The 12,275-nt window shown below is 34.9% G+C and overlaps 1 protein-coding gene across 1 annotated transcript; it reads right to left on the bottom strand.

The window, feature by feature from the left end:
• Window positions 1-4,412: 4,412 nt before the first annotated feature.
• LOC102521213 (translationally-controlled tumor protein-like) lies at window positions 4,413-5,193 on the bottom strand. Its single transcript, XM_032475146.1, is given in 2 exon segments — window positions 4,413-4,760; window positions 4,763-5,193. Coding segments are annotated over 2 exon segments (522 nt in total). The 5' UTR covers window positions 5,150-5,193; the 3' UTR covers window positions 4,413-4,625.
• Between the last annotated feature and the right edge of the window lie 7,082 nt (window positions 5,194-12,275).

Genomic DNA, 12,275 nt, shown 5'->3' with positions numbered 1-12,275 from the left:
ATGTTTAACAATTAACTGTCATTGTAAAGGAAAGTCACATAATAAGAGAGATGTTTGCAATTCACATATTCGATAGAGGACACATCTGGAATATATAAAGAACATACAAAAATCAATTTTAAAATACAGTATACTCATAGAAAAATGGATAACAGGTTTGAATAGGCACTTCTCCAAAGAAGATATCTAAACAGTCAATAAATATACAAAAGATGTTCAATCTCATTAGTCATCAAGGAAATACAAATTAAGACCACAATGACATGTTACCACAAAACCCGGAATAGCAAAAACAAGAAAGACAACAAAGATCAAGAGCAATTGGTACTCATACATTCTGATAGGACCATAAATTGAGACAATTATTTTGGAAAACTCTCATAGTATCTTGTAAAGCTGAGCATATGCATACACTATAACCCAGCAAGTTCACCTCTGGATAATAAATCAACATAAATGCTCTTCTATGATCAACATAAGAGATGTACAAGAATGCTAATAGCAACACTATTCATAAAAGGTAAATACTGGATTCAAATGTTCATCAACACTGTAGATAAATGCAGTACAGTATGCCAATACAGTACACAGAAGAGCGCATAGGGTATGATTCCATTATGTGAAGTACAAACATAGGCAAAACTAATACATGTTGTTATGAATGGGGACAGTAGCTACCCTTATTGAGGGAATGACTAGAAGGAGACTTAAGGGGGGCTTCTGGGATGTTAGTTTTGTTCAGTTTTTTGACCTGGAGGCTGGTTACTGGGGGCCTGCAATTTGTGAGAACTTATTGAGCTGAAAACAGATTTTTTTCATTTTTCTGCATATGTGTTATACTTCAATAAAACTTTTTAAGGAATCACTAACATTTTTAATTAGGACTCTGAAATCTGGTTGGTTCTGATATTCTTTGAGCATATGCTAGCAGGCAAATAATTCAATCCCTTTGTTTCTAGTTTATCATCTAAAAATGTGTTAGTGCTTACTCTACCTTGTAGGAATCTATTTTACTTTTGTGAGGAAGGTAAAAGTTTTCCCAACACTCATCCAGTACATTTCTGCTCTGTGTACTAAATTTTTATGGTCTTTATGGTGGAGGCAAACATCATATTCAGTTTTTTTTTTACCATTGGGTATGATGTTAACTATGGATTTGTTATATAGGACCTTTATTATGTTGAGGTAATTTCCTGCTATTCCTAATTTGTTGAGAGTTTTTATCATGAAATGGTGTTGAACTTTGTCAGATTTTTTTTTGCTTCTGTTGATAAAATCTTGTGATTTTTATCTTTTATTCTGTTAATGTAATGTATCACATTAATTGATTTTCGTATGGTGAACCATCCTTACATACCAGGGACAAATCTCACTTGGTCATTGTGTATAACACTTTTAATGTACTATTGAATTCAATTTATATGTATTTTGTTGAGGATTTTTGTATCTATGTTCATCTGGGATACTGGCTTGTAGTTTTCTTTTCTTGTGGTCTCTTTTTCTGGCTTTGGTATGAGGGTAATGCTGGCCTCACAAAATGAGTTCAGAAGTACTCCCTCTTCATTTTTTGGAAGACTTTTAGGAAGATTAGAATTAATTCTTGTTTAAATATTTTGTAGAATTCACTCATGAATCCATCTGGTACTGGATTTTACTTTTTTGGGAGGTTTTTGATTACTGACTCAATTCCCAAACTGGATATGGGTTTCTTCAGACTTTCTGTTTCTTCAAGATTCAGTCTGGTAAGGATGTATGTTTCTAAGAATGTATTCATTTCTTCTAGGTTTTCCAGTTTGTTGGTATATAACTGTTCATAGTGGTCTCATGATCCTTTTTATTTCTGTGTCATCAATTGTAATGACTCTTCTGTTTAGAAGATTAAAAATAATATTTAATTTTTCCCCTTTAAAGAAATATGCTGAATAAAGATGATGACTTGGAATAGCATTATGTGAAAGGATAATTTACACATAAAATTTTAGTAGAGGAACTCTGAAGCTACTCTGCCCATAGACACTTACTGAAAGGCTTACCATATATTGGGGAATATAACAGTAACAGAATAATGACAAATAGAAAGATCTGGATCATGTTATTCTAAAAAAATTTTTTAAACAAACTTCTGCTACTAGTCTCATCCAGTCCCCAGTTATTTCAGTTTAAATTCTTTTTTAATTAAAGTATAGTTGATTTATAGTATTACATTAGTTTCAGGTGTACAACATAGTGATTCATTATTTTTATAGATTATACTCCATTTCAAGTTATTACAGAACATTGGCTATATTCCCTGTGCTGTACAACATATCCCTGTATCTTATTTATTTTATACATAGTAATTTTTGCCTCTTAATCCCCTACCCCTTTGCCTCTTAATCTCCTACCTCTCTCTTGCCCCGGCTGCATCTCTCTTGTTACTTGTAACCACTAGTTCTTTATATCTGTGAGGTAATGACACATTTTTCATTTCTGATTTTATTTATTTGTGTTTTCTTTTTTTTTTCTTAGTCCAGCTAAGTTTTTCAATTTTGTTTAACTTTTCAAAAAAACCAGCTCAGTTTTGTTGACTTTACCTATTTTTTTCCTATTTCCTATTTTACTTATTTCTGCTCTAATCTTTATTTCCTTTCTTCTGCTAACTTTGGGCTTAGTTTGTTCTTCTATTTCTAGTTACTTCAGGTGTAAAGTTAGGTTGTTTGCTAAGCTCTTTTTTTTCTTTAATGTAGGCATTTATCACTATGAACTTCCCTCTTAGTGCTGCCTTTGCTGTATCCCATAAGTATTTTCATTTTTGTTTCTCTCAAGGTATTTTTTAATTTCCTCTTTTATTTCTTCTTTGGCCAAATGGTTGTCTAAGAGTGTGCTGTTTAATTTCCAAATATTTATATTTCTTCCAATTTTTCTTCTGTTATCGATTTTTAGTTTTATTATCCCATTATGGTCATAAAAATACTTGATATGATTTCATTCTCCTTAAATTTGTTAAGACTTGTTTTATGACCAATATGTGATCTGTTCTGGAGAAAGATCCATGTCTTCATGAACTGAGCTTGTATAGGAGAAAACACCCACCACACAGCTCAACCAGAGATTCTGGAGGCTTCTATCAACTTTTCAATTTCCAGGAAAAAGCAAGCAGCTATAGTAGTTGTCTGCTTGCTCTGTGCAGGAAGGAAGAGCCATGACATCTACCAGCCCAAGCTATCACCTCCATTCTTCCATGGGAGGCTAGACTGTGTTGAACTCATCAGAACTCCAAGACTGGCAAGACAGAATCCAATCCTCTGAGAATCCTCCTTAGAAAATTTGGGGCACTGGACATATGAACCAGTCCCTTTCCTCTCCTGTGTGAAGCTGGAGCTAAGAGGTCTCTTCCTGATTTTATGGTGCTGCAACAGGGGCAGGCATTGTTGTGAGAGGGTGTCCTGAATCTCAGTACAAGCTTTGGTGAGTGTGGTTTTGTGTTCACCCAAGGTGCAGGAGCGTTTCAATTTGTTTCTGATTTCTTTTAAAGATAATTTGTCCATGAATTGTTAATGAATCAGTGTGTTTGTGGGGAGAAGACTTGTCCAGGGCTTCCTACTCTGCTGTCTTGCTGACCTCACTCTCTAGAGAAAATTGGTCTTTATCTGTAATCAAATCACTGTTTTGAATCTCTCAACTTTCTTTCCTGTCAATAGAGAATGTCAGTAAGTGGTTCCTTTTACCATGGGCTAACTCAACCAGCCCACTCTCTTATTTATCCTTATTTTCTCTCTTATCCACCATTCAGCCCTCATCCTTCTTTCACCTTCTTGTCCACTTATCCTCTGTCTTCATCCCTCCTTCTCTCCCTCCTCATTCTCTTCTCCTTCCTTCCTTTTATATTCTTTAAACATAACTGTGATGGTAGACATCTTGTGGGTTTTTTTGCCCATCCTTGTGTGTTTTTCCTAGAAATGTGTGCATGTGAGAGTTGTTGGGGATTGTGACTAACTGTGGTTGCATGAGTTTGGAGGACTCGTATGGGAGGGTACAAACATTTGATGATGGTGCTTGTCTGTATGTGAGTAAGGACATTCACAGATGCTCCAACAGCATCTGTGAAGAAAGTAATTTTAATCCCTTCTCTTTTTTCTCTTTTTCTTACCAAAGTGACTTGAGGTTCTTTTTCATTGTTTTCATTTTAGATGGCCAGTTCAGGATAAAGTCTGCTACCTCTTCACTCACATTCTTTGTAAAAACACATACTTTTTCTGGTTTTGTTTTTCTGTTTGGGGGAACAATGTAGGATCTGAGATGGAGAGAATAAAGTCCAGGGCCAACTTCATGGGCATGTGACCTGTGGAGTCACACAGGGCTTCACACTCAGAAGAGACCCACACTTGATTTATGCTTTGCTATCACTGTCTTGATATTCTTTTTTTTTCAGATGAATTTAAATGCATTTTATTTTTAGACAACCTACATGTGTTTTTTTTTCTCAAAAACAATGCCTCTGCTCCAAATAAACCAACATCAAAATAAATGACGCTCAAGATGCCATCAGTTCCATTTGTCTTTTAAGTCCTAGCGTTGTGTGGATGAAAGCAGTGGCCAGCCAGTTATGATGACAGGTGATAGATCCAAAATAACCGCCAAATATGTTAACATTTTTCCATTTCCAAGCTATCCTTAAAGAAAATCATATATGGGGTCACACCATCCTCACAGTAGTCCAGCAAAGCCACCATGCCATCTGGATTCATGTTTTCACCAATAAAGAACTGATAATTTTTTTTTTGAAATTAGCAAGGATGTGCTTGATTTGTTCTGCAGCCCCAGTCATAAAAGGTTTTACTCTTTCTGGTCTCTGTTCTTCAAGTTTACCTTTGATTGAGTTCATGTAATCTTTGATGTACTTCTTGTAGGCTTCTTTTGTGAAGCTGGTTTCCTGCAAGTGATGGTTCATGACAATATCGACACCAGTGATTACTGTGCTTTCGGTACCTTCGCCCTCGGGGCCTTCAGCGGAGGCATTTCCACCAATTAGCGAGTCATCAATGTTACCCTCTGTCCTACTGACCATCTTCCCCTCCACCTCCAGACACAGCCCGTCTGCGACCTCCCGGATCTCGTAGATGTCGGAGAACATCTCATCATGGCTGATGAGGTCCTGGTAGATGATCATGATGGTGGCTGGAGGGAGACAATGGCGGCGCTAGCTTAGCTGGAGCTCGGAGGGAGCGCGGTGCGGCCGTAGCGGCGCTCAGGGGGTTGGGGGAGCGGGCAGAAAAAAGATGTCTTGATATTCTTAATAATTTCATCTTTGAATTTGTGTTTTGTAAGTGTGGTCAAATAGGACAATAAGGCACATGTGTGAGCAGAGGAGATGCATGCAATATATATGTTCATCACCATTCCTTGACACTCTACTCACTCTACTTGCAAATAACGTTCATGATGCCCCAGAGCACAGAATTCCAGTGGACCCACTCTGTGTGGGCGTTCAACATGTCTAATAGTAAGTAAGAGAGATGCTGTCAGCAAGGAAGGCCACACTTTCCATTCCAATAAGAACTGCCTTTAACACACACACAAAAAGCAAGTGTTCCAAGAAACATGAACTATCAAGGAACCCTTGTCATATCCTTTCTTACTTGTGTTACTTCCCTGAACCATCCAACCACTTAAGCTGAAAACAGTGCATATAAGAAAATGGAAAGAGAGAAAACCATTGCTCCTTTTCCTTTTAGACCTTCCATATTCATCAGCAAACTGAAGGTAGAGAGTGTCAGTAGAATGAGTGTAACAATAAATTAAATAAAAACAGTTGAAGAAATAAAAGCAAAATAAACAAATGGGACCTAATTAAACATAAGCTTTCGCACAGCAAAGGAAGCTATGAACAAAATGAAAGACAACCTACAGAATGGGAGAAAATATCTGTAAATGATATGACTGACAAGGGCTTAATTTCCAGAATATACAAGCAGCTCATACAACTCAATAACAAAAAAAACAACCCAATCAAAAAATAGGCAGAAGACCTAAAAAAAAATTTCTCCAATGAAGACATACAAATGGCCCATAAGCCCATGAAAAATGCTCAGTATTGCTAATTATCAGATAATTGCAAATCAAAACTACAATGAGGTATCACCTCACATTGTCAGAATGGCCATCATTAAAAAGAGTCCATAAAAGATAAATGCTGGAGAGGGTGTGGAGAAAAGGGTAGCCCCCTACACTGTTGTTGGGAATGTAGTTTGGTGCAGCCATTATGGAAAACAGTATGAAGATACTTTAAAAAATTAAAAAGAGGCTTACCATATGATCCAGCAATTCCACTCCTGGGCATATTTCTGGAGGGAACTCTAATTCAAAAAGATACATGCAACCCAATGTTCATAGCAGCACTATTTACAAAAGCCAAGACATGGACCTAAATGTCCATCAGCAGATGAATGGGTAAAGAAGATATGGTATATACATATATATACATATACACACACACATATATATATCTCACATGTATATGTATATGTGTGTGTGTGTATATATATATATATATATATATATATATATATATATATATATATGTATATAATGGAATATTACTCAGCCATAAAAAAGAATGAAATAATGCCATTTACAGTAACATGGATGGACCTGGAGGTTGCATACCACACAGCAATTAATAAATATATGTTAAATGAATAACTGTTTATAATCAAATAGAAAATTGTACTCTGATCTCATTTCTAATGCCATCTTATAGTCATATTGCTCTAATGCCTAGGGTCTATGACTCCAATAGAGAAACTATACAAATGAAATTATAGGGTTATAAATTAACAGGAAGGAGAAGAAACAGTTATTTCTATCCTGCTATTTTTAGTGGTGAAATGTTCAGCAGTCCATTTATGCTGGGTGAAAATGACTACCCACTCCCTTTGAAAAAGAACAGCAGAAACAATACCAGACCTGAACAGGGTAAGCTACATAATTTGCAAGGGCCAAGGCAAAATGAAAATGTGGGGCTCCTTGTTAAAAAAAAAAAGTCATTAAATGTACTTAAATACTCTCCTTCTCTCTCTTTCTGTCCCTCTGTCTCTGTCTCTCTGTCTCTGTCTTTCTCTCGAATTGTAAGGTGCTTTCTATTTGCTATTGGATGCCATTCTAAATAGTAAAAAAATTAAATTATTAGCATGAATTTTACCATTCATCTTTATATTATGAAATGCCTGTTTCAAATGCAAATATAAGAGCATTGAACTCACATGTGGAATCACTGAAATGATACCAATTCTTCTTACGTGTGCTACCACACCAGATTACTTACTCATGACTCCATACCTTTCCTTTTGTGCTTCTCTTGTCTTGACAGACACTTCATTCTCCCCATTCTCTCAAGCCTAGTTAATTCCTAACATCTTCAAAATCTGGCATAGAAACACTTCGAGCATATGTTTCAGGACCATCTTTCACCTTCTCGGTTTTCTTCAGCATAGAGTCCATAGTCTTCTTCATCCCAAAGTCAGCTGTCTTTCAGTGAAGTTTATATTCGAGGCTGTCCTCGAAGACATAGCACCTACCACATAGAATTCCCCAAAATGTTAATCCCTTTACAACAGCTTGACTTCATTGCTTTACCAGGAGTATTTTTCCTTAATTAAATTTGTGTTTTTATTACAAAAGTAATACATAAATATATTCTCATTGTAAAAAATTCACAACAAACAAACAAAAATTCAAACACAAGAAAAGCAAAGCAACTATCTATGTATAAACAACTCCAAATCCCAGAGCAGTAAATGTATCTGTTATTCCTGCTCTGTCTCTGAGAACATAGTTCGCACTCAATAAATATTTGTTGAATGAAAAAATGATTCTTCCTCTTCCCACCAAAGAAGAGGGAATATGACTTAGGTTCAACAAAACAGGAGCTCTCTCTTAAGACTCTGATTCTTGAGTGAGTGAAAGAAAGCTCTGCTGGAGTACTTCATGGAGCTTGTTTTGTGGCTTAGCTTTGAGTCCTGCCTCCTTGGTTCCAGACAATTTTCCAAGCCTGATCCTCCAACTAGCCATTGACTCTCTGAATCCCTGATGGTCTTCCAAAAAATTCCCTTTTTGTCTAAGATCATCACAGCCAGTTTCTCTTTCTGGAAATCAAGAACCTTGACTGACACACCTTTCTTCAATGACTTATGCCAACCTTCCTTATTTTCTTCTCCCCAGAGCTTCATCCTCATCAAGATACTGGCATGTAATTCACATCTAGTGATTTTCTGCCCTTTATGGATCACTGCTGTTGCATGGGCAAAATTGTAGATTTTTTTTAGTGGAAAGGATTTAAAATAACTTGTTTGATTCTCTTATTTTAAAGAAAGGAAACTAAAACCCAGAGAGATGTTGAATCTATGATCTAGGTCTCTGGAACCTTGGTCTTTTTATTTCCACTTTAGATCATTATGTCATACCACCTCTCTATAGATTCCTTAAAGAAATCTTAATTAAATAGCTCCAAAATGTCCCTAAGGTTTAAAAATAAGGTTGCTCCACTTACCTCACATTTTGTCTTGGAATGCAAGAGAAGGTAATTCTTTCTCAGATAATAGATTTTTCCTTTAAATTTTTTGATACCCTTTGTACTTTAGAAAAAAATAATAAAAAGAATACAGAGAAATGAACAATTAGTTATAGTCCCACCATTATGAGTTAGTAACTATTATCCTTTGGTAGTATTTACCTCTAGCCTTTTTTCTTTTTAAAATAATAGAAATTAAAATCTCCTTTAAGGACCACCCTCATTTATATTGTACTCATTTACCTGCCAAAGGGAAAATACTATCAGAATTTAGTATATATCTTTCTAGTCCATTTTCTATATAAACCTATTATATCTATAACTGACATATAATATTATGTTATTACATGTGTTTTTAAATTTACACAACTAATATGAAGCATATTGTTTTATATCTTCCTAGTATAACTCAGTATTATATATTTATGTTATATTACTCTATTGTGAGAATGTACCATATTTTATTGAATCTATTTCCTTTATATGGGCAGTTAGTTGTTTCCAATATTTTACATGTATAAATAATGCCCCAGTTTTAAGAATTGCACCTTTTTGCAGGAATATCTTCACAGTAAATTTCTAGAAGTGGAATTGCTGGTAAAGAGCAAATGTAGTTTTGTCAGACAATGCCAAATCCCTCATCCTGCCATAAAAGTTGCACCATTTTATATTCAATCCAACAATGTATGAGAGGGATTTTTATGTGCAGCCTCTTCAACAGTGTTTTATTAAGGCTTTGAACTTTTGCCAATCTGATGGATTGGAAATGATATCTTGGATTAGTTTTAATTTGCATTTCTTTTATTATGAGTAAAATTCAACATCTTTTCATATTTTCGAAGGTCATTTCATATCACTTTAAAAATTATCTGTTCATGTTTTTTTTTTCCTGTTTTTATAAAACTGAATTTTGATGTTTTTTCTTTCTTAATTTAGGATCCAATTTTTTCTTTTCCAAATGGTTATCTAGTTGTCCTAACACTATTTAATGAAGAGTCCTTCTTTATTCCTAAGATTTGAGATGCCACCTTTGTCATATACAAAATTCCATGTGACTTTGTCTATTTCTGAACTTTTATTTGATTCCATTGGTCTGTCTTTCCATTATTTTTAAATAGGTTATTGCTGACATATTAAAGATTGATTTCTGTATGTTAATATAGCTACCACCTTTCTGTACTCTCTGTTTATCTGTGTTATTTTATTAATTCTTATTTCTTGTAATTTTTAAGTAGGTAATAGTCCTACAAATAATGGCATTTTCTCTCTTTCTCAGTATTTCATAATCATTTTCTTCTATAAAGTTGCCAAACTTTATACCTTTCATTTCCTATCACTCTCATTCATTAGCTAAGACTCTAGTAATATGTTGGATAATAGTACTACTGGCCAGTATCCTTGTTTTTTTATTTTAATGGGGATAGTTTTAATGATTCACAGTTAAATATGTTTGATGTAGATTTTTGGTAGATGCCCTTTATGAAGTTTAAAAGGTCTAATTAATTCTCTATGATTTAAAAAATTATGCATATATGTTGAATTTCACTAAGTGTTTCCCCTTCAATCTATTGATTTCTTTTTGGCATTTTTCTTTTGCAATCTATTAATGTGTAAATTTCATTGTTAGATTTTCTAGAATTTATCTACCCTTTATCATGACATACTATATTCCCCCCCAACTTTATTGAGATATATTTGATATTTAACATTATGTAAGTTTAAGGTGTTACAATAATGATTTGATATATGTATATATTGTGAAATGATTACCACAATAAGGTTAGTTAACTCATCCATCACCTCATTTAGTTACAATTTTTTGAGATACTGTTCTTTTTAATTCTGGGTTCTATTTGTCGATATTTTATTTTTGATTTTCCCACCTGAATTCATAAGTGACATTAGGCTATAGCTCTCTTTCCTTGTGCTATATTTTTTTCCAGGTGCACAAAATGTGAGAAATAAGTAGGATAGTGTCCATTTTTTTAATGCTCTAGAATATTTGTGTAAGATAGAAAGATCTCTGAAGATCTCTTCCTTGAATGCTTGCCCATAATACCACCTGGGCCTCATGAATTTTTTCAGGGAATGTATGTTTGACTACTGTTTAAACTTAGTCTGTAAATATTGGTTTATTCACATTTTCCATTTCTTCTGGGCCAATTAGGGTCATCATATTTATATTTCCATTTAATCTCGTCTTTCAAATTAACTTATATAAAATAATGTATAGTATTATCTTATACTATGTCTTATACCATTTATACTTTCATCTGTATTTGTAGTTTTTCTCTTTTGGTTTGTGGTTTATATTATTGGTGTCTTTGCTTTTATTTCATTTTTCTTCATCATACTTGTTAAAAGTTAATTCGTTTCATTTAGGATTTTTGCATCTATGTTCTAAGTGTGTAAAAGACTTGCTAATAGCATATAAAGATTCTGAAAGAAGCAACTCACAGAACTTATAGAGAGGCACAATAGAATAGATAAGCCAAAATAGTTAGGAATGTTCCCCAGAGATAAAGAGGATCATTTGAGATTAGTCAGGGGGCTTGCAAAATAAAAATAAGGGAAAGAGCGAGTCCAGAATTTGAGAATAAGGTCAATTTTCAAAAGCTGTGGAAGATCACTGAGTCATAACTTAGAGGAGACACAGGGCCGCACCAAGGGCAGGTTCTATTTCTCAGGGAGCAGAGAGGGGACAGTGAAGAACATGAGCTACCTAGAAGGCATTGCCAGGAGAAGCAAGGATTGGATGGTGGGAAGGTAGAAAACCTGAAGACTTGTACATTAATAGATAAACTTAATGGAGAATGTTAATGGAGAACTTATAAGGTGCGTGTAGAAGGAGGCAGGCAATGAAGATTGTGCCAGTGCTCTCTCAGAACATGACAAGTAGAAGTCAGTGCTACCATAAACTTGTATTTTTGCCATGGCTGGAGTGAAATCGAAGATTTGAGGTATGGAGGAAGCATAAAAAGTGACCATTTAGTGAAGAATGAACACTGTTCTAAGTGTTTTATATCTGTGACTCACCTTATCCTCATAGCAACTCTGTAATGTAGCTACTATTGTTGTCCATATATTATAAACTGGTAAGAGGAGTCTTAGTGAGATCAAGCAATTGACCCCAGGTCATCCAGCCAGTAAAGTGACAGGAGGTAGGATCTGAGCCTTTTAGACTCTCACCATGGGTCTGTTTTACCTTACGGTCCATGTGCTATACACAGGGCTGTTTCTGCTACTTCTTTGCCTTTTTCTATGAACCCTCTTAAGTGCTCAATTTTTCTCTTGTAATTCTACAGAAATGGCTTAGTCATTTTGTTAAATCCAAAGAATATGAAGAGAGCAGTGAACTCTTGACACAGTAACTTATTTTGGTATATGTTTCTGGTATAGTGTCTCTGTGATCTATGGAGGGGATTCCCAATTTGCCATATTATTTGTTCTGTCCAGACCCCATAAATCTCCAATAAATGGGCAGTAAGAATGTGTGCCATTGGCAGCAGCACTATTTACAATTCCACTATTTACTATTCCAATAGACATGGAAACAACCCAAATGTCCATTGACAGATGAATGAATAAAGAAGATATGGGTGTGTGTGTGTGTGTGTGTGTGTGTGTGTGTGTGTGTGTGTGTGTGTGTGTATAAAATATATAATGGAATACTACTCAGCCATAAAAAAGAATAAAATAATGCCATTTACAGCAACATGGTTGGACC

This window comes from Camelus ferus, chromosome X (assembly GCF_009834535.1).
Source record: "Camelus ferus isolate YT-003-E chromosome X, BCGSAC_Cfer_1.0, whole genome shotgun sequence".
Lineage (NCBI taxonomy): Eukaryota > Metazoa > Chordata > Mammalia > Artiodactyla > Camelidae > Camelus > Camelus ferus.
Note: the sequence above shows the minus strand (reverse complement) of the source record. Positions and strands in the feature narration are given on the sequence as shown.